A 22,642-nucleotide genomic window follows, 5' to 3' on the forward strand; every position below is an offset into this window, starting at 1 on the left:
AGGAAAAAAAATAAAAAAAAAAAAAAAAAAAAAAAAAAACGAAAACAAAAACCCTTTCTGTGTCTGCCCCGAACAGCACTGCTGGGGGGTGGGAGAGATGGGGGGAAACAACCATCATTAATTGGTCTCATATTCAAGTGAAGACCACAAATCCCATATGAAAACTTAACATTTGCCCTAAGTGTCATTGCTCCTATTACAGATTAATCCCTCCATTTATGCTAGTGATACCACTCTATTCTCAAAAGACTTTACACATTCAATAACCCCTCCTTTCTCTAGCATAACCAACTTCTCCCATCCATCAACATATAATCAATATCAATTTTTTAAAGTGTATTTATTTTGAAGAGAGAGAGAGAGAGAGCACAAGCAGGGAGAGGCAGAGAGAAGGGGACAGAGAGAATCCCAAGCAGGCTCTGAACTGTCAGCAGAGAGCCCAATGCAGGGCTCGAACCCATGAACCATGAGATCATGAGCTGAAATCAAGAGTTGGACGACTAACCAACTGAGAATGCCCCTCAGAGAATTTTTTTAAAGATATGTGAAGCTGAGGCACCTGGGTGGCTCAGTAGGTGAAGCGTCTGACTTTGGCTCAGGTCATGATCTCATAGTTCATGGATTTGTGCCCCACATCAGGCTCTGTGCTGACCGCTCAGAGCCTAGAGCCTGATTTGGATTCTGTGACTCCCACTCTCTGCCCCTCCTCCACTCACACTCTCTTATTCTCTCTCTCAAAAATAAATAAGCATTTAAAAAAATTAAAAACAAATAAAGATCTCTGAAGCCATATTCTTCTGCAGCTCCTCCTCTCTTCTCTGCTCCTCTGTCAAAGCAAAACCTTCAAAAGTTGCTTTAGCTTTTTAAGCTGCCAGTTCTTACTTCATTTCCTTTTACTAACTCTCTCCAATCATAATTCCATCCTCACCATTCCAATGAAAATACTCTGGTCAAGGACACCAATGATCACTGCATCGCAAATTCAATAGTCATTTCTCCCACTCAGCAGCATGATAAAGTTGACCACTCTTGGAATTATGTCTTGATTTTCCTAATATATCATTAATAGTTCACTCTTCTTATCCTTTGTTCTTTCTTCTAGGTTCAACCTAAAAAGATGCTAGGGGTCCATGGCAAAAACCAGGGCTTTGTCCTAAGCTCCTTCCTTGTCTAACTAAATTCTCTTAGAGTTAACTCATCCAGTCTAAACTTTAACTTAACAAGAACAAAGTAAAAACCTTAATCTTCCCAGATAGTTTCTATGTGCTCCTCCCACTCTTTCCATCTGAGAAATTAGCACCATCATCTGTCTGGTTGCTAAACACAAAAGTCAAGGTGTTTTTCCTAGTTTCTTCACTTTTCATCTGCACCATCAGCAAGCTCTTGTGACCCTACCTTTAAAACATATTCCGAATACTTCTCTTCAGACTCGTATTCTACCATAACCCCACGATACAATCATCTCTTGCCTTCACTACCTAGAAAAACTTCCCAAATGATCTTCCGGAGTTCATTCCTGCCACTCCCCACCCCTACATGACAAGATGCCTAACCAATTTCCTTTCTCCTTACTAATGAAACCCTGATTTTAACTGCGGAGCAATGTGCTAAAAGCATTTTCTAGTCTTCCTTAAACCAAGAAGACATTATGACACAATCCTGGATTAAGAAAAATAAAAACAGAAGTCACTGAATAAGATTTCTCAGAAAGTTTTTTAAAAGGGGGTGAACTCTGCTGACATGTGGGTAATGCCTTTCCCTTTCTGAAAATTCAGAAATGCTGTCTGAACCTCCCTCGACAGGCATTTTAAGAGTTTAAGGACAAGAGTCAAACTTCTAATAGTAAATTGAAAGTTAGTAGTCTGTTCTGTAAAACCTCTAACCAATCAACTCTAGGATACTTCTCTCCTGACTTTAAGAATCATTTAACCCACTACCACCATTTCTTTGGTTACATCCAGCCAAACTCAACCCCTAACTCCTAAATCCTTCTTCCTTGCATCTTCATTTTTAATACATTCTCCACACAGCAGCCAAAGCGTTTTTTTGTTTTTGTTTTTGTTTTAAAGGGGGGACAGGCAGATCCTGACTCCCAGGGATCCTGCAAAACAGGCAGGTCACTTAGGATCAACCTTTACCCATTCAGAAATTCATCTCCTCGGGGCGCCCAGGTGGCTTAGTCGGTTGAGCGTCCAACTTTCGCTCAGGTCATGACCTCGCGGTTCGTGGGTTCGGCCCAGCGTCGGGCTCTGTGCTGACAGCCAGCTCAGAGCCTGGAGCCTGTTTCAGAGTCTGTCACTCCCTCTCTCTCTGACCCTCCCCTGCTCACGCTGTCTCTCTCTCTCCTAGAAATAAATAAAATATTAAAAAAAAAAAAAAAAAGAAATTCATCTCCTCTCACATTAGCAGTAAGGATTCAGGCATCACCCAAATCGTTATTTTTCTTACTTGGAAGCTTAAGGCATCAAAGTGGTCTTTTAAAAGCAAAAGTTTTGTTCTTTTCTTTAAATCCTCAAATGGCTTTCAGAGTCCCTTAAAATACAAACTCGTTACTTTGGGCTTAGGAAGTTTTGTGATTTGGCTCCTGCCTACATCATTCTCTTTCTCTTACCTACAATAAATACTCGAGCTTACAATAACTTCCTTTTGCTTGCTTAAACATAGCAAACTCATTCCTATTTTATAGGCTTTGTATTAACTGTGTCCTCTGATCTGGAATTTTCTTCCCCTAGAGACACTGCGTTATCATTCAGATTTCAATTTAAGTCTAAAGTCCTAGGAAAGCCCTTTTCTAAACATCCAATCAAAAACAACCAATTAGGTGTTCCTGGGGGGCTCAACTGATTAAGCATCTGACTTGATTTAGGCTCAGGTCATGATCTCACTGTGCTGACAGAATGGAGCCTGCCTGGGATTCTCCCCCCCTCTCTCTGCCCCTCCCGAACCTGGGTGCACACCTGCGCACTCTCTCAAAATAAACATTAAAAAAAACCAACTAATTAATTTCATCTATACGACATTATATTTCTCTGCACTGCTTTTATCACTTGTCTGTCTCACCCTGCCCTATTCATCACTATATTCTCAGCACATATCATGGTACCTCGCATAAAGGGAGCCCTCAAATATTTGTTAAATAAAGATCTGTTGGTACTGATGATACAAAGAGGAGCCATGATGCTTACTTTAGAGCTTCTCAAGAGTAGGGAAAGACAGCTTCAAATGATTAAAAACCATTAAAAATCACAAATCTGAGTTGAAAGTCCAATTGGAATCATATTCAAAGCTCTTTTAAAAGCTTCTAAATATGGGGGTGACTGGATGGTTCAGTCAGTTAAGCATCTGACGTTAGCTCAGAACAAGTTCGAGAGCCACAACATGCTGACAAGCACAGAGCCTGAAGCCTGCTTTGGATTCTGTGTCTTCCTCTTTCTCTGCCCCTCCCCCGCTCACGTTCAGTCGCTCTCTCAAAAATAAAGACATTAAAAAAAAAAAAAGCCTCGCTTAAAAAAAAACCCTTCTAAATATGTGTATATATAAACATACATTAAAAATCAATGGAAGGAGGGGCGCCTGGGTGGCTCAGTAGGTTAAGCACTGGACTTCACCTCATGGCATGATCTCATAGTCTGTGGGTTCAAGCCTCCAAGGGAAGCCTCAGCCTGGAGTCTCCTTGGGTTTCTGTGTCTCCCTCTCTCTCTGCCTCTCCCTTGCTTGCTTGCTCTCTCTCTCTCAAAATAAGTAAACATTAAAAATATTTTTAAAAAAACAATGGAAGGAGCTAACCAAAATTAAGATGTTTATATATCTGAAATATATCACAAACAAAACAAAAACATTTTAAAGAAAATAATTATCCCCAGGGTAGGATTACACATAATTTTTAATTTATTATAGTTCCATGTATTTTCCAAAATTCAATAAGCAAATGTGTTACTTTTGTAATCACAGAAATTGGCTACTTATTTAAAAGGGAAAAATAATTAAATGCTTCTATATTCTTGACTGTATAATGATTATTGTTTCTATAGGCATATAAGAATTGATCATCCTAATGTATGACTAAGTTAATTCCAATTTTCCCTCCCAAGTGTAAGGGTTAATTCCCAAGGAACTCTTTCCCTGAGGCTCGGTTACCCCACCCCCACAGTTCTCCTTATTTAAACTCCTCAAACACACATATAATTAATTGTCGATGCTTCACTGTCTTACTAGACCATAATTTAGTCCATAATAGCATAGACTGTATCTTAGTAACAAACACAGGTAGTATTCAATAAATATTTGTTGAATAACTGGAGAAAAATGTAAACTTAAAGAGTTAACCCACAGTGATACAGATGACGTTATATATAATACTGAATAGATGTGCCTTGAAATCTTTAACAGGGAAAACTACAGAATAAAGCAAAAATAGACTGCCTTTCCACCATCTTATTTCCCAGTTTTTGGCTTTAACTATTACCCCAAGTTACAACCTGACTACATTATCAAAAGAGAAACCCAACTTCATCTAGAGGTCACTTTTATCAACATGTTATAAAGTCCCTAGTACCAGAAGCAGAATAAGCAGTGTAAAGTAAAATTACTTTTACAGTGGCTGGGGATGAGATCCCTGGCACTTAAAAAAGTCCTTAAATTCATTTGGGAAAAACAAGTGCCTCCTGCTTACCTGGTGGTGAGCTAAACAATGGAGAACTGAAAACATAAGTCTCTGCTGTCAATGACTCACACTCACAGTTCCTAAGAGTCAACAGAGAAGAGATAAAGCACCTACCTAAGTAAACAACTAAGGATATAACCAAAGTATGACCAAGCCTATAGATAAAATGTCTGACACATCTAACCACCTAATACCTCATCCAAACACCCAATGACTTAGAGTAATTAATATCACTCTCAGATACATGCCCAAAATTCTTACATACGTACACCAGCAAAAAACTGGAAAATAACCAAATGTTCAACAGATCCATAAACTTCAGTATATTCCATATATTTAAAGAAAAAAGGAACTACTACAGAATGATTTAAGAAAAATGAAGCACAAAATGTATTATCCCTGCTGGAAAAGCAACAGTATCAGAAACCCACACTTGAGTATGCCAATCACAAATAGGATAGTCCACATGAAACAAAGAAACCAAAAATAAAGTACCCACAGTCACTTGAGAGATTACAAATACTAGTCCTGCATTTGTAATCACTAGAAAAACATGTACTTGCAAAAACGCTGAAAATAATTAACTGAGTTAACAGGCCTGCCCTAAACCTAGGCAAAGGTTTATGTACTTTCAACAGCAGCTCCAAAAAAAATTTAGATACCTATCAAAGATTTTTTTTTTGGCTTAATTTTTTTTAATGTTTATTTTTGAGAGAGTGAGCATGAGCTGGGGAGGGGCAGAGAGAGGGAGACAGGGAACCTAAAGCAGGCTCCATGCTGCCAGCACAAAGCCTAAGGTGGGGCTAGAACTCAAGAACCATGAGAGCATGACCTCAGCTGAGTTGGACACAACTGAGCCACCCAGGCACCCTGGCTTATTTTAAATGTTACTAAGCCCACACTACATTCCAGGCTCTATACAAGGTGAAGAAATAAAGATGAAGAAGTATCTCAAGGAGCTCAATGATATCAAGCAGGAGCAGAAAAACAGACGTACAATTACCAATACAGTAACGGCTCTAACAAAATCCTAAGTGACACTGGAGAACAGAGGTAAACTGTTTTCATGAGAGATTTATCAGGAGTGGCATCTTAGGGTAAGTAAATTTCAAAACACAAAAGAGGTAAGGGCTTATTCCAGGCAGACAGAATACTAAATAGTATGCAATTTAGTGTAGCTGAAGGTCTGAGAGACTCATGTACGTGTAGGCATGCAACTGTGTTGAGACTTGACAGGAAATAGATCAGGAAAGACAGACCAAAACAAAAGTATACAAGTTTTGACTTTATACAACAGGCAGGAGAAAATCTAAAGGAAAATGATAAGATAATATTTTAAAAGTTAAATCCTGTGACATGGCACCAGGAGGGCTGAATAGAGGCTACAGAGAAATAAGCATAAATAAGCGAACAGTTTTACTATAAATAGTTCATCTGAGATTTGCAAACCTGACCTACAGTGATTAAAAGGAATACAAAGGAGGAAACAAAGATTTAGAGATAAGTGGAGAATGGGGGAAGAAATCAACTTATAAAAGGTAGTGACACAGGGATCCCTGAGTGGCTCAGCTGGTTAAGTGTCCGACTCAGGATTTCAACTCAGGTCATGACCCAATGGTCATGAGACCAAGCCCTGAGTCGGGCTCTGTACTGGGCATGGAGCCTGCCTAAGATTCTTTCTTTCCCTCTGCCCACTTCCCTTGCTTGAGTGCATGTGCGCTCTCTCAAAACAAAAACAAAAAATAAAGGGCAGTATTGAAGGAAAACCAGAAAAGCAGGATCAGAGCAACCAAAACAGATGTGTTCTGAGACATAAATGGAAGTGAAGGGTGTACAAAACAGACTGCTAAAAAGTTAGTCTGACATATCGGAAGATACCGGTAACGCCTGAAGTAGTTTCCATATGATATGGTCAAGATAACAGGCTGAATACAGAAGTTAAGGAATTAAAAAAAAAAAAAAGGGCAGGGGGTGAGGGGCAGGGAGGCACATGTGTGGCTCCGTTGGTTGAGCATCGACTTCACATCAGGTCACAATCTCACAGGTCATGGGTTCAAGCCCCTTGTCGGACTCTGTGCTGACAGCTAGGAAACTGGAGCCTACCTCAGATTCTGTGTCTTGCTCTCTCTCTCTGCCCCTCCCCTGCTTGTGTTCTCTTTCTCTTAAAAACAGATGTTAAAAAAAAAAAAAAAGTAGTAGTTAGGGAATATAACCTATATTTCCCTCTATAACTAAGCATAGAATATCTTTAAAATAATCAAAGTAGGAAAAGATTTCTTAAACAAAATACAAAAAGCATATCATACAGCAACACTTAAAAATATTCAAGATGTTAAAGTTTTATACGTATAGTATACCACAATTTCAAAAAAAAAAAAGAGCACAAGAAAAAGACAAAGTAAAAAACAAGTCACATAATGCAAATAGACAAACTATAGAAATACATAAAGAATTTCTGCAAATCAATAAGAAAAATACTATCCAAATTTCTTTAAGTGGATAAGGGATGAAAACACTAAATTCGCAAAAGAGAGCCTAACGGCCAACACACAAAAATATGTTTAATATCTCTACTGGTATAAACTACAATTTCACATCCATCAGACAAAAATCTGAGTCTTTTTTCCCCCCAATGTTTGTTTACTGTGGGGGGGGGAGGGAATCCTAAGCAGGTTTCATGATGTCAGCGCAGAGCCCCACATGGGGCTCAATCTCCCAAACCCCAAGATCAGGACCTGAGCTAAAATCAAGAGTTGGAATCAAGAGTAAGATGCTTAACCAACTGAGCCACCCAGACACCCTGACAAAAATCTAAGTCTTATAAATGTCAGGTCAATAGAACTCTTATACACCACTAGAGGGGCGTACTGATACAATCATCTAGAGAACAATGAAGCAATACCCAGTAATGTAAAAAACGAAAAATACACTCAGTTCCTGCAATTCTACTTTCTAGGAAAAATTCTATTTGCCCAAGAAAACATAATAATGCTTGATGGGTTGTTTTTGTTTTTTTTTTGGTTTGTTTAAAGGGGTCAAAAGTTGAAAGTACACAGAGTCCATTGAGAATGAATAAAGAAACAAAACTTGATGTGGAATACTACATAATTTAAAGAACTAAAGCAATTGTCATGGATAAATTCTCAAAAAGAAAAAAAAAGCTAAGGAGAAAAGTTGCAGATGTGGAATACTGCAATCAACTATGAAAATTCTTTTAACTTTTCAAAACACTAAAAAGTGTTTTTACACTAAAAAATACTATGGTTTCAATAGTAAAAGCAAAAGTATGAATGGAAAGGACACAGGCCATCTTCTACACACTGATTACTTGAAGAGAAGGGAATAGAGAAAAGGTTACAGTGTGACCTTCATCTGTATGTTTGTTTTATTTCTTGGGGGAGAGGGCAGAGTTAAGAGTAAATTTAGTATGACAGAGTTAAGATCTGTTAAATCTATACCATGGACATAAAAGGTTCATACCTACTGTTTTCTAAACTTCCAAGTGTAAAATGTTCCATAACAACAAAAAAAAAATCTTTAAAAATAATGAGCAGGTACCAAGCAGCTGATAAGATTATACACTATTCTTTCAACCATAATTAGTAAATGTTTGGGAGTCAGAGACCTGGTTTCAAACCTCTGTTCCACAAATCAATTGCTTGATACTAAGTTACTTAATTTCTTTTTTTTTAAATTTTAATGTTTTTATTTATTTCTGAGAGAGAGACCGGATGAGCAGGGGAGGGGCAGAGAGAAAGAGGGAGACACAGAATCTGAAACAGGCTCCAGGCTCTGAGCTAGCTGTCAGCACAGAGCCCGACATGGGGCTTGAACCCACGAACCGTGAGATCACGACCTGAGCCGAAGTTGGACGCTTAGCTGACTGAGCCACCCAGGCGCCCCTAAGTTACTTAATTTCTTCAGAGCTCCAATTTTCTATTCTGTAAAACAAGAATAACATCAATCTCATAAGGCTGCCATTATGTAAAATGGTAGACAGCAGGCATTCAACTATAGGTATTTATTATTTTAACTTTGCAATAAAAGCAAAGAACTAACGGGAAAAAAAAAAGGACAAGGATTTTGAATGAAATGAAGTTCTCTCATCTTCTCAGGATTACGAAGAGAACACCATGGATGTCAGATGGATGTGACTACCACTTTCCTGGAAGCCCAGCTTCCAAGACCCAATTTTAAAAAAGCAATTTTACCAAGAGATTGAAGATTATTTTACATAGACCACAGGATTAGAATCTGGTTTTCTTTCTTTCTTTCTTTTTTTTTTTTTTTAAGAATCTGGTTTTCTTAGTCTAGTTCAAAACAACCAAAACCACATCAAGAAATCCCAAATAATTCCGTAACACTGTATTATCTGAAAGGCTTCCAAATGATGTATTTCTTTATCACTTAGAAGGTCACATTTTAACACAAATTCTTCCCCAATTTTTAACTGTCTCCTAAAGAAAGAGTATCACCTTGAGAACAAAGCCCATATATATTCTTTTGAATTCCCCTTGGCCACAGGCTTGTTTGCACACAGATGACAAAGAATCACTATCAGAAGTATCAAAGCCCCTTCATCTTAAATCTTTTCTTGAGGCAAATTCTCACAGAGCTATCACAACACCACTGAAGGATCCAAGAACAAAAAGCAGAATTATCAACATATCACTAATTTTGGTATCTTAACAGCTATTCATGTATATGTCGTAGGCACTGCTCCGAGCACTGTATAGTCCTATATTCTTACAGATAGGAAAATTAAGATACAGAGTCAGTACTGCAGGTTAAATGTAGAAAAGCCAGGACTCAAAGCAAATTTAATTCTGAAGCCCACGCTCTTAATCACTAAGCTAAATTTACTGTATCATGCTTAAGGAGTGAAATATCTCTGCCTCCTGCCAAATTTAAGTTCTCACACCAAGAGAGGGGGAAAAAAGCAAAACATACTTAAATACAATAGTCAACATTAAGTTGTCACTCTTGAAGTTTTATTAGCCTTCAACATTTATAGTATTATTTATTTAAAAAAAAAAAACAAAACAAAACCAGTCCCAGGTTACCAAGGTGGCTCAGTAGGTTAACCATCTGAGGTTATGGCTGAGGTCATGATCTCACGGTCCATGAGTTCAGGCCCACTGGGCTCACTACTGTCAGCACAGAGCCCATTTCAGATCCTCTGTCCCCCTCTCCTCTTTGCCCCTCCCCCACTCTCTCTCTCTCTCAAAAATAACAACATTTAAAACAAAGTCCAGTAAAGTGACCATATATAATGGGTGGAATGGACTGGTATGCAAAAAGCCTGGGTTCATTAACCAGATATGTGTCACTGAACAACAATCTCTCCAGGCCTGTTTCCTGATCTTATAGCTGAGGAATTTGGTCTAGATCTATGGTGTCTTTCAATTTTAATACCCCATGCATTTGAACACATTTTCTAAGACACTATTATTATATGTAGTATGTATATGAGTAGATATACACAGTATACTATTTACTTAAATTCAAATTAATTAACATACAGTGTAGTATTGGTTCCAGGAGTACAACCCAGTGATTCATCACTTACATACAACACTCAGTGCTCATCCCAACAAATGCCCTCCTTAATCCTATCACCCATTTAGCCCACCCACCTCCCCTCCAACAACCCTCAATTTGTTGTTCTCTGTATTTAAGAGTCTCTTATGGTTTGCCTCCCTGTTTTTATCTTATTTTTCCTTCTCTTCTCCTATGTTCATCTGTTTTGTTTCTTAAATTCCATTTGACTGAGATCATATATTTGTCTTTCTGACTGACTTATTTTGCTTAGAATACACTGTAGTTCCATCCACATTGTTGCGAATGGCAAAACTTCATTCTTTTTGATCGGCAACAGTCTGTTACGTATATATATATATACACACCAGTACTGTATTTTTTGAACAAAGATTTTAAAGGTTATCTTTTGAAAAAACCTTCAAAATTAAAATAGTCATACAATATACACTTGTTTCTATTATTTTACTTGAACATACTTAAAGCTAATCTGTGTTATCAGTCAGGAAAGGGAGGGTGCCTGGATGGCTCAGTCGGTTAAGTGTCTGACCTTTGGTTTCAGCTTAGATCATGATCTCTCAGTTTGTAGGTTTGACCCCTGCATTGGGCTCCACACTGACAGCGTAGAGCCTGCTTGGAATTCTCCCTCTCTGCCCTGTTCGCATGCTCTCTGTGGCTCTCTAAAAAAAAAAAAAAGGAAAGGAACTAGAAAGGGGCAGTCAGGAATTCCTGTGATGCTTACAATATTGTTTCAGATCTGATCTAGGTGCTAGCCACACTTTACTGTTACATTTTACTTTGATATGAAAAATGGTGTTTTTTCCTAAAGATAACAGCGAAGATACTTTGGTGCTAATTCCACAATTGTGTTTACAGTATATCAGAGCTGTGCATGTGATCTTTCAAAATATGTAAATGTGTTTCTTGCCTAATTTTTGTCAGTCATCTCTGCTCCCTAGTTCCAATTCAGGTACCTATAGAAAAAAAAAATGTACTTATAAATTCCAGTATTCCTGTAATTCCTTTGGCATTGTCTTCTAAAATTTGAGGTCAGTCTTAACTTTCCTTTGGACCCTAGCTCAAAAACCTCCCTCCAATATTGTACACCTAAAACTAAGATAACACTGTATGTTAACTAACCGGAATTAAAATAAAAACTTAAAAAAAAAAAAACCTCCCTCCATACACACACCCTCAGAACACCCATAACATTTACCCTTTGTATTGAAGCTTTTTAAAAATTTTTTTTTAAATGTTTTTTTTATTTATTTCTGAGAGAGAGAAAGAAAGAGCATACTAGGGGAGGGTCAGAGAGAGAGGGAGATACAGAATCCGAAACAGGCTCCAGACTCTGAGCTGGCTATCAGCACAGAGCCCAACGTAGGGCTCGAACCCACAAACTGTGAGATCATGACCTGAGCCAAAGTCGGACGATTAACCGACTGAGCCACCCAGACGCCCTTGTACTGAAGTTTTAATCTATCTCCAATCAAGTCTTTTGGGGCTGTGGTAAATATGCTCAATAACTGTTAATAACATTATTTACTAGAAAATAAGAACAACTATTCTTTACAAAAAGGTGACAGACTAGGGAATCCCAGAAGCATTCCTGATCAGGGGACGTCAACTTCTGCTCAGGTCGCAATCTCCGGGTTTGTGGGTTTGAGCCCCGCATCGAGCTCTGTGCTGACAGCTCAGAGCCTGGAGCCTGCTTCGGATTCTGTCTCTCTCTCTGCCCCTCTCCCACTCATGGTCGGTTTCTGTCTCAATAATAAACATAAAAAAATTTAAAAATATATTGTTCAAATTCTGGTTACATTCATTTTCAGCAGGGAATTTCACCTTTCTCTTTAAATCAAAAAGGAAAAAGTTTAAAAGAAAAAGATGATCACTAATTTACAAAGGGGAAAACTTAAAGTCTTAAAAACAAAACAACGTTCAAAGCTAGTAATAGCCATGTGATAAAATTTTTGTACCTTTACTGTCCATTCATCCTTTAGATAAATTACACCACACATCTTACATAGTTAATAGTCTGAAATGTTCTTCTAAAGAGTGTTTTCTATAGCAGTGGTTCTCAACATTTGGCAAAGTCTAGAGACATTTTTAGTTGATGCAATTGGCAGGGAGAGAGGATAGGGAGGAGGGTTGGCTGTGCTATTGGCCACTAGTGATATAAGCCAGGGATACTGCATAACATCCTACAACTCAAAGGAGAGACACCCACAGGAAAGAATTCATTATCTGCCTAAAATGTCAACAGTGCCAAAAATGAGAAACTATGGTCTACAGTAATCAAGACTTTAACTTCTAAAGATTTGCTAACTAGTTCTATAGATAAAATATATAGATAAAATAAATTTAAAGTGACACTAAATACAAAATCCATTTAAACACTTGAAAGAAAACTTACATATTAGTTTTCATGAAATTAATTTTTAATGCCACAGATTTAAAAATTCCCTATTGGAATCCTAAAAAGAATGTTAGCAAAGTGCAGCTACAATATGAAAAAACTAGAGGTAATATATAACACAAAAACAAACAAGAGCATGTGCACTGACTTAAGGGCATTTTATTTCACTGAGTTTCAAATTTAAAAGGATTTTGCATATTGAAATGCAAGTTAAATCTTTAGTTACCGGTAACACTCAATGTTTAAACTGTTAAAATAGATTGTGTTTAAATCCTTTAACCAGTAATACAAACCAGTCTCAATTATTTTTAAATAATTAAAGTATGCCTATCCTTGGAAAGTCATGACAGTGTGATACAATATAAACACAAGCAGACCTGAATCCAAACCCAAAAGCTGTAGGTTTGCAGATAAATTATTTAACTTCTTTGAATCCCAATTTCCTCATCTAAGAAATAAGAAATCTAATTCAAAGAACTGTTCTTGAAAATTAGCAATAATGCATAAACAATGGTACTGAGGGCCACTCTACAAATGGTGGCTAGTTGTTACCAGCAATAATAACTAATAATACAATTGGTGAATATAGATTACAGTTTTACTATATCCTCATAATCAACACTTCACTTGTGTAATTCGACTCACAGAGTAACTATAAAATGTACTTTAATCAATTTTCCATTCCTGGCAATTTGAAATACTACTTAAAATTCACACAAATTTAAAACGAATATCTTACACATAAAGGATGAATTTCCAGTCTTCAGGGAAAAAAGCCTAGATGCCTTTATTATTTTATTTAAGTAAACAACATATCTGCATGACTCAAATCCAAAAGGGATCCTTTGATGCCAGTTACCCCAGACACCCAAATCCTTTATACACTGTCATCAATTTTACCAATTTCTCATTAATCCTTTCACCTACAGAGACAAATACACATACTTTCTCCCTCTTCCGACATAAATGGTGGTGTCCTCCACACTATTCTGCACCTTGCTTTTCACATTTTATTTATCTTGGAGGCCATATTTTAATTAACCGACTCCAAGAATGCCTACTTATAACTTCTTATGGTCAGAATCAGCACATGTCAGCTATCTTTATAAGAGAACTTAAAAAAAAAAAAAAGCCCTTAAATCAGTCAGTATTCTTAATAAATACGAGCATATGAAACAAACTTTGGTAAACTGGAGATTTACATAGATGACATGATGAAATACTTGATTACTCGACCAAACGCTCAAAATACCGCATTTACACACTTAAAAAGGAAACACGTGGATTGTACAAGTCTTTCAAAGAGCTCAAAATAAAAAATCAACATAATGCACTTATAGAACTGGCCCTACTAAAACATGGATGAAATACAGTATTGGTGAAAATAAAGCTATTTATTGGTTATAACCCAAGATTAAATGATCTGATCTAAATGTTCTTTGCAACTTCTTTTCTGGAAGAAGTTTCTTTCCAAATTTATAAAGGTACTCTTCTTAAAATAATTTGTCTGTTTGCATTTCCTGTTCTCTTCCTCTGAAAAACTATAACACTCACTTGAAGCAAGGCTTCATCATCCCTTACATATAAAGAGCAGTTTTAACAATAGGCATTACTAGAGGAAGATTTTTTTTTAAGCTTTAATTGGAAGTACTAAAAATATCATGGTGAAAGCCTCCTCATATAAAGCAAAGAGACCAGATGAATTACGAAAGCAGTAACTTACCATTTTTAATAGAAAATAAAGCATTAGAAATACTAAGTTTCAGGCTTGTACAACTTTCTTATAGAAGAAATGTTTTTAGGCTGTTGGCAACAGTATTAGACAAATCTTTCACTAGAAACATATATGTCAACTATGCTGAATATATTTTCTTGCAAATAAAAAGTTAGAATCATTGTTTCACTGCTTATCAGTAGAGACATTTATGACCCTATTTCTTCACTGTACCACAAAAATACAAAGTCATCCTTCCATTCAGAGTTTTGGCACTTGAACAAATACAGAGGTCAGAGTTCATACACATGCTCTGTAAAACAGATCATTATTTATAGACTACTACTTTCAATAAATCTGCTAGTATTTGTTATTTTTAAGTAATTTTAAAAAATTATATTCTCCAAGTCTAACTGGTAAGATAATAACTGTAGAATCAGTGACACAAATAAAGCTCAAGTGTTATCACTTAGGTCAATTACTCATCACGTAAACTTAGAATGTTGAATTTCACAAATCATTGAGATGATCCAAGTTCCAATATAAGAGAAAAATACAAATAGCAATGATACAATTTATAATGGTATGTGACGTCTTGAAAATAATAACTATTTCAGTACTACTTTTTCATCTCTCTTTGTTAAATCCAAGGAGGAAAAACAACTTGACATTCTTGTTGATTTGGGTATGAAAAATTTGTACTGATACTTGCATAGTGTGGAGTCAAATCACTAGGATGTTGTGAATATGTTATATAAATAAATATGGCCAACACTAAAGTATTTAAACTCTGCAGGGCTCATGAGCAGCTTGAGCCAAAAAAAAAAAAAAAAGTTTTTACTAATTTCAGGTTACATTGGGATAAACCTACTCAATAAGAAGATATAATAATGTATGAATATCTGGTGAAATGCCAGGTTTTTAAGAGGGCTGCTTTTCAAAAGTAAGAAATTAACTATGAGGGACATCATAATGAAGTTTTACCGCACAACAGTCACAGAGGCATTGTCCTAGGAGAGACTCTGATGTGTAACTTTGTAAACAGTATTTTGAAAAGGTACTCATAACCTGCATTATTTTTTCCTAAGGAAAAATATTTAAATGCTTTTAATACACCAAACAACCTGCCTTCACCCACTCGAAAAGATTTAGATGTCAACAGAAAAGAGGCCTAGGAATGGGGGGGGGAGGGGGACCGAGATGATCTACTTCGGAATTAATTTCCTACCTCAGGTGAAAATTCCTTTATCCCCCAGGCAAATAGTATTCCTTGTCTCCTCTTCTCTCCCAACACCGAACTAAGAGGAGTAACTCTGATGGTCCTTTCATCAACACCTAAGATCTTTTTCCGTTCCTTCCCGAAGGAAAGGACAGTGGAGGCCAAACAGGCTATAATGTAGAATACCCTTAAAAGTGTGGGCCTTTGAGCAGCGCGGCTCTCCGGATCCAGTTACCACCTTTCCCCTTCCCCCAACCCACTTCCCGGGTTTTCTCAGGCTCGGCCTGCTCCCTCCACACCCTACAGCCACACTTCCAGCTGTTGCCACAGCCTCGGGGCCCTCTCTAGAGCTCACACCCCTACAAGAAGTACCCCCTTCTCCATCTTCCCCCCAAACCGTGTTTCTCTCCAGACCACCGCCCGCGAGACGGTCCATCCCAGGGCCCGGGGAGGGGAGGAGAAAGCGACGGAAGCAGGGGGAGACTGCTGCTTCCCCACAAGCAGATGGGCGACCGCAAGGAGGGCCACCCAGGGGTTACCAGGGATATTAGGGTCGCCACTGAAAGAACCCTCCCGCCCTGGACTGAGGTGGGGGATGTCCGGGAGTTCATTTCTGACCTCCTCGCTCTTCAGCACCTCCTTGAACTCCCGCTTGATTCGCTGCACCGCGATGTTGGCCATGTCTCCGCCCGCAGCTGATTCGTACCCGCCTCCTCCGCCACCGCTACGACCACCGCCACCGCCGCCACCTCTTCCACCACCGCCTCCTCCCTCGGCGACTCACACCCGAGCACACGAACGCTGCCACCGCCACCCCGGCCGCCGCGCTCTCCTCAGTGTGGAATCACCTCCGCGCCCGGCCACCAAAATGGCGCCGGATCCGCGCATGCGCAAGACGCTGACCNTCCGCCCCTCTTCAAGCCTCTGTGGTGTGGTTGAACCCTCCAGCCGTGGCCTCTGCCTAAATACTGAGCCCACCTAACGGGTTCCGCGGTCCCACTCGGCTGTGAGCGCCGTCCCGACTCAGCCAGCCCCAGAACCCATGGGCTTAATGTGCCTGTGTCTAGCGTATAAAAACAGCGTTCGAGAACTCGATCCGGCCCATTTTCTGTTGGTATAGGCCCAGAAAATCCACTGTGCTCGCTTTTGTTCTGAAGCCATTATAGTGCCAGCGTTATTATGGTCATTCCAGGTACTACAAACCACTGAATTAAGAGTGGTCATTATTGGGTCCCATTAGGTGTATTTGAAACAGGTACTCAATGGAGATGCCTGAGGTGGATTTAGAAGTCAGATGTTGATGTTTCAACTACTTAGATAATTAATACCGAGTTTTAATAGCTTCTGACCATGAGTGTACATCAGAATCCCTGAAGGGCTTCTAGAAGGAAAAAAAAAAAGATTCCTGGAGCCCGTCCCTAGCGTGGAGGGTGGGCCTAATAATCTGTGTCTTCAGCAAGTTCTCAGATGCCGCTGCTCCTGTGGCTGGTTCAGGGACCACACTAGGAGAACCACTAAAGCATGTGAAAATAGTTTGTATGTTAAGGTGAAAAATGGAGAAATACATGCTTCTGGTGGGGAAAAAGCAGCTTTACTTCTGTAAGCCTTGGGCCTACAACGGTGTCTGGCACTGATAGGCACTCAATAAATATTGAATGAACAAATGAAGATAAGAGTAAAATGTTTTAAGTGGAAAGTAAGTTTGAAAGGCAATTTGAAAGTGGTTGCTAGGGTTTCAGTAAGTAACATGGTTTTGGTACTGAGAGGTACTGTAAATAGAACATTCCAAAATAAGTAATAAAGGCTATTTAGAAGTTTTTATTTCATTTCATGAGCTCCTTTCACCTAATCAATTAGTAAAGTATCCTAGAACAATATCACAAATACACTGTCTTAGCAACAATTACTAAAATTATGGCAACAGAAAGGAAATAGCCACTGGCAGTGAATCATTCAAGGGAGGCACATGGAAAAAAAAAATTCTTGAACTTGTGCCACACAAACCTAGAGGGGATTTTTAAATCCAGCTCTCTTCCATGCTAGCTATCTTGGCCAACCTTGGTTTCCTCATCTGCAAAAAAAAGGAAGCCGGATTCTATGATCTCTTTCGGGTTTTCAGAGGTCAAAATTCTAAAACATGGTTTGGAAACATTTCCCTAAGTGGACTAACATAAATTATAAAAACACTTCCAGCAGAGCCCCCTAGTGGTCCTAAGAGGAACCAGCTATACATGTGGGTCATTGTACAATGAATTATTGGTGTAATGTAAATCATGCAATGCTACGTGTATTTGTGTCAGTAGATTAAAAATAATTATTTTGAGGTGTGAAAAAACTGTTTTGAGTACTTTAAATTTATCAGCTTCATTCAGTCCCCAATCTTCATCTTGGAACTTCAAAGAAACTTGGCAACACTCAAATCACAGGGTGCCTAAAAGAGCATGGTAATTTCTTTGGGGGAAAGGGGATTGATCATTTTTAAATACACATAATCATTGACCCTGATATTCTACTTCTAGAAAAATCATTCTAGAGTCCTTCCAGAAAATGAGGCAACTGCATATTAACTGATACGAGATAATTCCCAAAGTACATTTTAAGTAAAAAAAAAAAAAAAAAAGCCCTATGCTAAATGCAATGTGGTATATTGAATTAGATCCTAGAACTGAAAGGACATAACTAGTGAAATCTAAATAAATTCTGTAATTTAGTTGATAGTATTGTGCCAATATTAATTTCTTAGTTTGACATGGTACTATGGTTATGTAAGATTTAACATTAGTAGAAGAGCACACAAGAATCTCTGAAACTTTTCTATAAATCTACAATTATTCCAAAAGAAAAAATTTACTTTTATTTTATATTTATTTTTCTTTTGAGAGAGAGAAACAGAGCAAGTGGGGGAGGGCTAGAGACAGAGAGAGGGAGACAGAGAATCCTAAGCAGGCTCTGTGCTATCAATGCAGACCCTGAAGTGGAGCTCACACTCACGAACTGTAAGATCATAAACTGAGCTGAAACCAAGAGTGGAAGGCTAAACTGAATGAACCACCCAGGAGCCCCAGAAAAAGTTTACTTTTAAAAAAGCACTATGTTGTGGAAACTAATTTGACAATAAACTATTTGTAAAAAAAATAAATAAAAAATAAAAAAGCACTATGTAGGATATATTGTGTATTGCATACTACCATATATGTGAGGAAAGAAAGGAATATTCTGTGTATATAATGCTTGCGAATCCCCAAAATATCACTGGAAAAATGCATAAGAAACTGACAATAGTGGTTATCTCTGAGAAAGCAACTTAAATGCCTTGAAGAAGGCAAAGTGGGAGACTTTTCACCATGTATCCTCTTGTATATTTCACCTGTTCAAAACTAATTTTTTAAAAATGAATTTCCACTTATGCAGACTATAGACTTCACTACTATAATTTAGTTCTGGTTGGTTACTTCATTAAAAGTTAATTAATTAAACAACTATTATTGAATGTCTACTATGTGCCAGGCATGATCTAGGCCCTAGAGGTGTATCAATGAACACGAAACAGAACATCTCTGGAATTGCAGGATTTACACTTTGTCAGGGATAGGGAGAATTCATCTCAAAGTATATTCCACAGAAATGTGGGGGGCCCTGAGATGTTTTCAGGGGTCAGTGTGCAATGACCAAATATTATTATCTTAGTACAACTAAGACATTATTTGCCTTATACTGTATTGGCATTTCCTCTGATGATATAAAAGCAATAGTAGACAAAAACAATTATTGTACTAGTAATAATTTTATTAATGTCACACATTCACTGTTAAAACTACAAGTTTTAGGGGCGCCTGGGTGGCTTAGTCGGTTAAGCGTCCGACTTTCGCTTAGGTCATGATCTCGCGGTTTGTGGGTTCGGGCCCCGCGTCGGGCTCTGTGCTGACTGCCAGCTCAGAGCCTGGAGCCTGTTTCAGTCTGTGACTCCCTCTCTCTCTGACCCTCCCCTGCTCGCGCTGTCTCTCTCTCTCTCTCTCTCCCTCCTAGAAATAAAGAAAGCATTTTAAAAAAAAAAAAAAAACTGCAAGTTTTAAGGACACCTGACTGGCTCAGTCAGTGGAGCATGAGACTCTTGAGCATGAGTTTGAGACCTACACTGGGCATGGAGCTTACTTTTTAAAAATATACCAGTTTCACTTTTTTTAAAAAAAGACTTTATTTTTTGATGTTTATTTATTTAGTTTGATAGAGAGAGTGAACAGGGGAGGGGCAGAGAGAGAGAGAGAAAGAGAATCCCAAGCAGGCTCTGGGCTGTCAGCACAGAGCTGTACCTGGTGCTTGATTCCATAAACGATAAGATCACGACCTGAGCTGAAATCAAGAGTCAGACATTCAATCAACTGAGCCATCCAGGCACCCCAAGATTTTATTTGTAAGTAATCTCTACACTCAACATGGGGCTTGAACTTACAAGCTCAAGAACAAGAGTTGCATGCTCTACCAACTGAGCCAGCTGGACACCACCCCCCTTTTATTTATTTATTTTTTTACCAGTTTTGCTTTAGAATGCTTTTGATGAAGCAGCCAAAAGTGTTGATTTTATTAAACTTCAACTTTTGAAAACATGCCTTCTTAATACTCTATGTTATTTATGTGAAGGATAGAGTAAGCACTTCTGTTGCATAAGGCATATGGTAAAGCACTATGCAATTGGTTGAGTTGTGAGCTAAATTAGCCACTATTTCCATGGAACACCATTTTTACTTAAAATAATAATTGAGACAAACTATGTTTATCAAGGGTTGGGTATTTGGCAGACATTTTATCAAAAATGAACTTGGTAAGCCTGTTACTTCAAGGAATACAACTGGCAGAATTTGTTGCCAATGATAAAATTTAAACTTTCAACTGAAAATTTAAGTTTTAGAAAATACATCTGCCACTGTGACTTGACAGCTTCCCAATACGCTTAAAGATATTTCTGGTTAAATTGGTGGCGACTGTAACAAATGTGATTACTTTCGATTATACAATGAAATGTGTTCATATTTGAAAGATCTGCATTAAGTCAGTGAAGCACTATTTTCCAAATGACCAATGCATGTTGTTACAAAAAACATCCATTCAAGGTTTGAGACAGACCAGCAGATTTTAATATAACAGAGTACAAGAACTTCACTAGTAACATTTCAGATTCCACATTGCAACTAACCTTCCAGGAAGGACAGTTTGTCTGGATTTAGTGTAGTACTGAAGAATAATATCCACAGGATCTGAAAAAAGTTATTAAAGTATTTCTTCCACTTCCAACTACATATGTAGTAGGTTGGTTTTTCTTCATATACTTAAACCAAAACAACATATGCAGCATACTGAATGCAAAAGCATATATGAAAATCCAGCTGTGTTCTTTTAAGCCAGGCATAAGAGATTTTATCTTGGAAAATATAGGTATTTCTCACTAAAGATATTTATGTAAGTATGTAATGGGTTTATTAGAGTTATTTTAAGTATATGTTCCAATGATTTCTGTTTTAATTTCTAACAAATATTGTTTAGTCCATGTAAACAAATACTGTTTGGAATCCTCAAAAAAAATTTTTTTGAGAGGGTGCTCATGCTTGTGTGCATGGCATGGGAATGGTAGAGGGAAGGGAGAGAAAATCTTAAGCAGGCTCCAAGCTCAGTGCAGATGGGGGAGGGGAGTTCAACATGGGGCTTGATCCCACAACTCCGGGATCATGACCTGAATCAAAATCAAGAGTCAAATGTTCAATCAATTGAGTCATCTAGATACCCCTAGAACCCTCATAATTTTAAAGAGTGTGAAGAAGTCTTAAGTACATTTGCGTATATTGTACTGCTTAGACATGAGGGTTAGATCTAAAAAGTCATGCACTGAAGTTCATTTATGGGGAGCCTGGGTGGCTCAGACGGTTAAGCATCCGACTTCGGCTCAGGTCATGACCTCACGGTTTGTGGGTTCGAGCCCCATGTCAGGCTCTGTGTTGACAGCTGGCTCAGAGCCTGGAGCCTGTTTCGGATTCTGTGTCTCCCTCTCTCTGACCTTCCCCTGTTCATGCTGTCTCTCTCTCAGAATTAAATAAAACATATATTTTTTTAAATAAATAAAAAGTCACACACTTTCAGAATATGTAATTTATAGCCATCCTTATAAAAATAACACCAGCATTCTTCACAGAGCTAGAACAAACAATCATAAAATGTGTATGGAAAGAGAAAAGACCCTGAATAGCCAAAGCAATCCTGAAAAAGAACACCAAAGCTGGAGGGATCACAGTCCCAGACCTCAAGCTGTATTACAAAGCTATAATCATCAAGACAGTATGGTACTGGCACAAAAACAGACACTCAGATCAGCGGAAGAGAATAGAGAACCCAGAAAAAGGACCCATAAATGTATGGCCAACTAATCTGTGACATAGCAGGAAAGAATATCCAATGGAATAAAAACAGTCTCTTCAGCAAAAGGTGCTGGGAAAACTGGACAGCGACATGCAGAAAAATGAACCTGGACCACTTTCTTTACACGACACACAAAAATAAACTAAATATGGATGAAAGACCTAAATGTAAGATGGGAAACCATCAAAATCCTAGAGGAAAAAGCTGCAAAAACCTCTTTGACCTCAGCCACAGCAACTTCTTACTCAACAAGTCTCTGGAGGCAAGGGAAAAAAGAAGCAAAAATGAACTATTGGGACCTCATCAAAATAAAAGCTTCTGTGCAGTGAAGGAAACAACCAGCAAAACTAAAAGGCAATCGATGGAATGGGAGGAGATATTTGCAAATGTCATATCAGATAAAGGGTTAGTATCCAAAATCTGTAAAGAACTTATTAAACTCAACACCTAAAAAACAAATAATCCAGTGAAGAAATGGGCAAAAGATATGAATAGACACTTCTCCAAAGAAGACATCCAGATGCCAACCGACATGAAAAAATGCTCAACATCACTCATCAATCAGGGAAATACAAATCAAAACCACAATGAGATACCACCTCACACCTGTCAGAATGGCTAAAATTAACAACTCAGGCAATTACAGATGTTGGTGAGGATACAGAGAAAGAGGATCTTTTTTGCCCT

General features: G+C 38.1%; 1 protein-coding gene across 4 annotated transcripts in view; it reads right to left on the reverse strand.

Moving 5' to 3' along the window:
- The window catches only part of UBE2K (ubiquitin conjugating enzyme E2 K), a 75,533-nt gene extending 59,085 nt beyond the window's left edge, over positions 1-16,448 (reverse strand). The window contains exon 1 of one of the 4 annotated variants that reach the window (XM_077758915.1): positions 16,169-16,423. In XM_077758915.1, coding sequence (XP_077615041.1) covers positions 16,169-16,231 — 63 coding nt within the window. In that variant the 5' untranslated portion in view covers positions 16,232-16,423. Of the gene's footprint in view, positions 1-4,672; positions 4,712-15,559; positions 15,800-16,168 lie in introns of those variants that run through there. The other 3 variants (XM_077758912.1, XM_077758914.1, XM_077758913.1) reach the window with 3 other exon arrangements.
- Positions 16,449-22,642: the final 6,194 nt, after the last annotated feature.

Source organism: Crocuta crocuta, unplaced genomic scaffold, assembly GCF_008692635.1.
Source record: "Crocuta crocuta isolate KB4526 unplaced genomic scaffold, BGI_CrCroc_1.0 scaffold223, whole genome shotgun sequence".
NCBI lineage: Eukaryota > Metazoa > Chordata > Mammalia > Carnivora > Hyaenidae > Crocuta > Crocuta crocuta.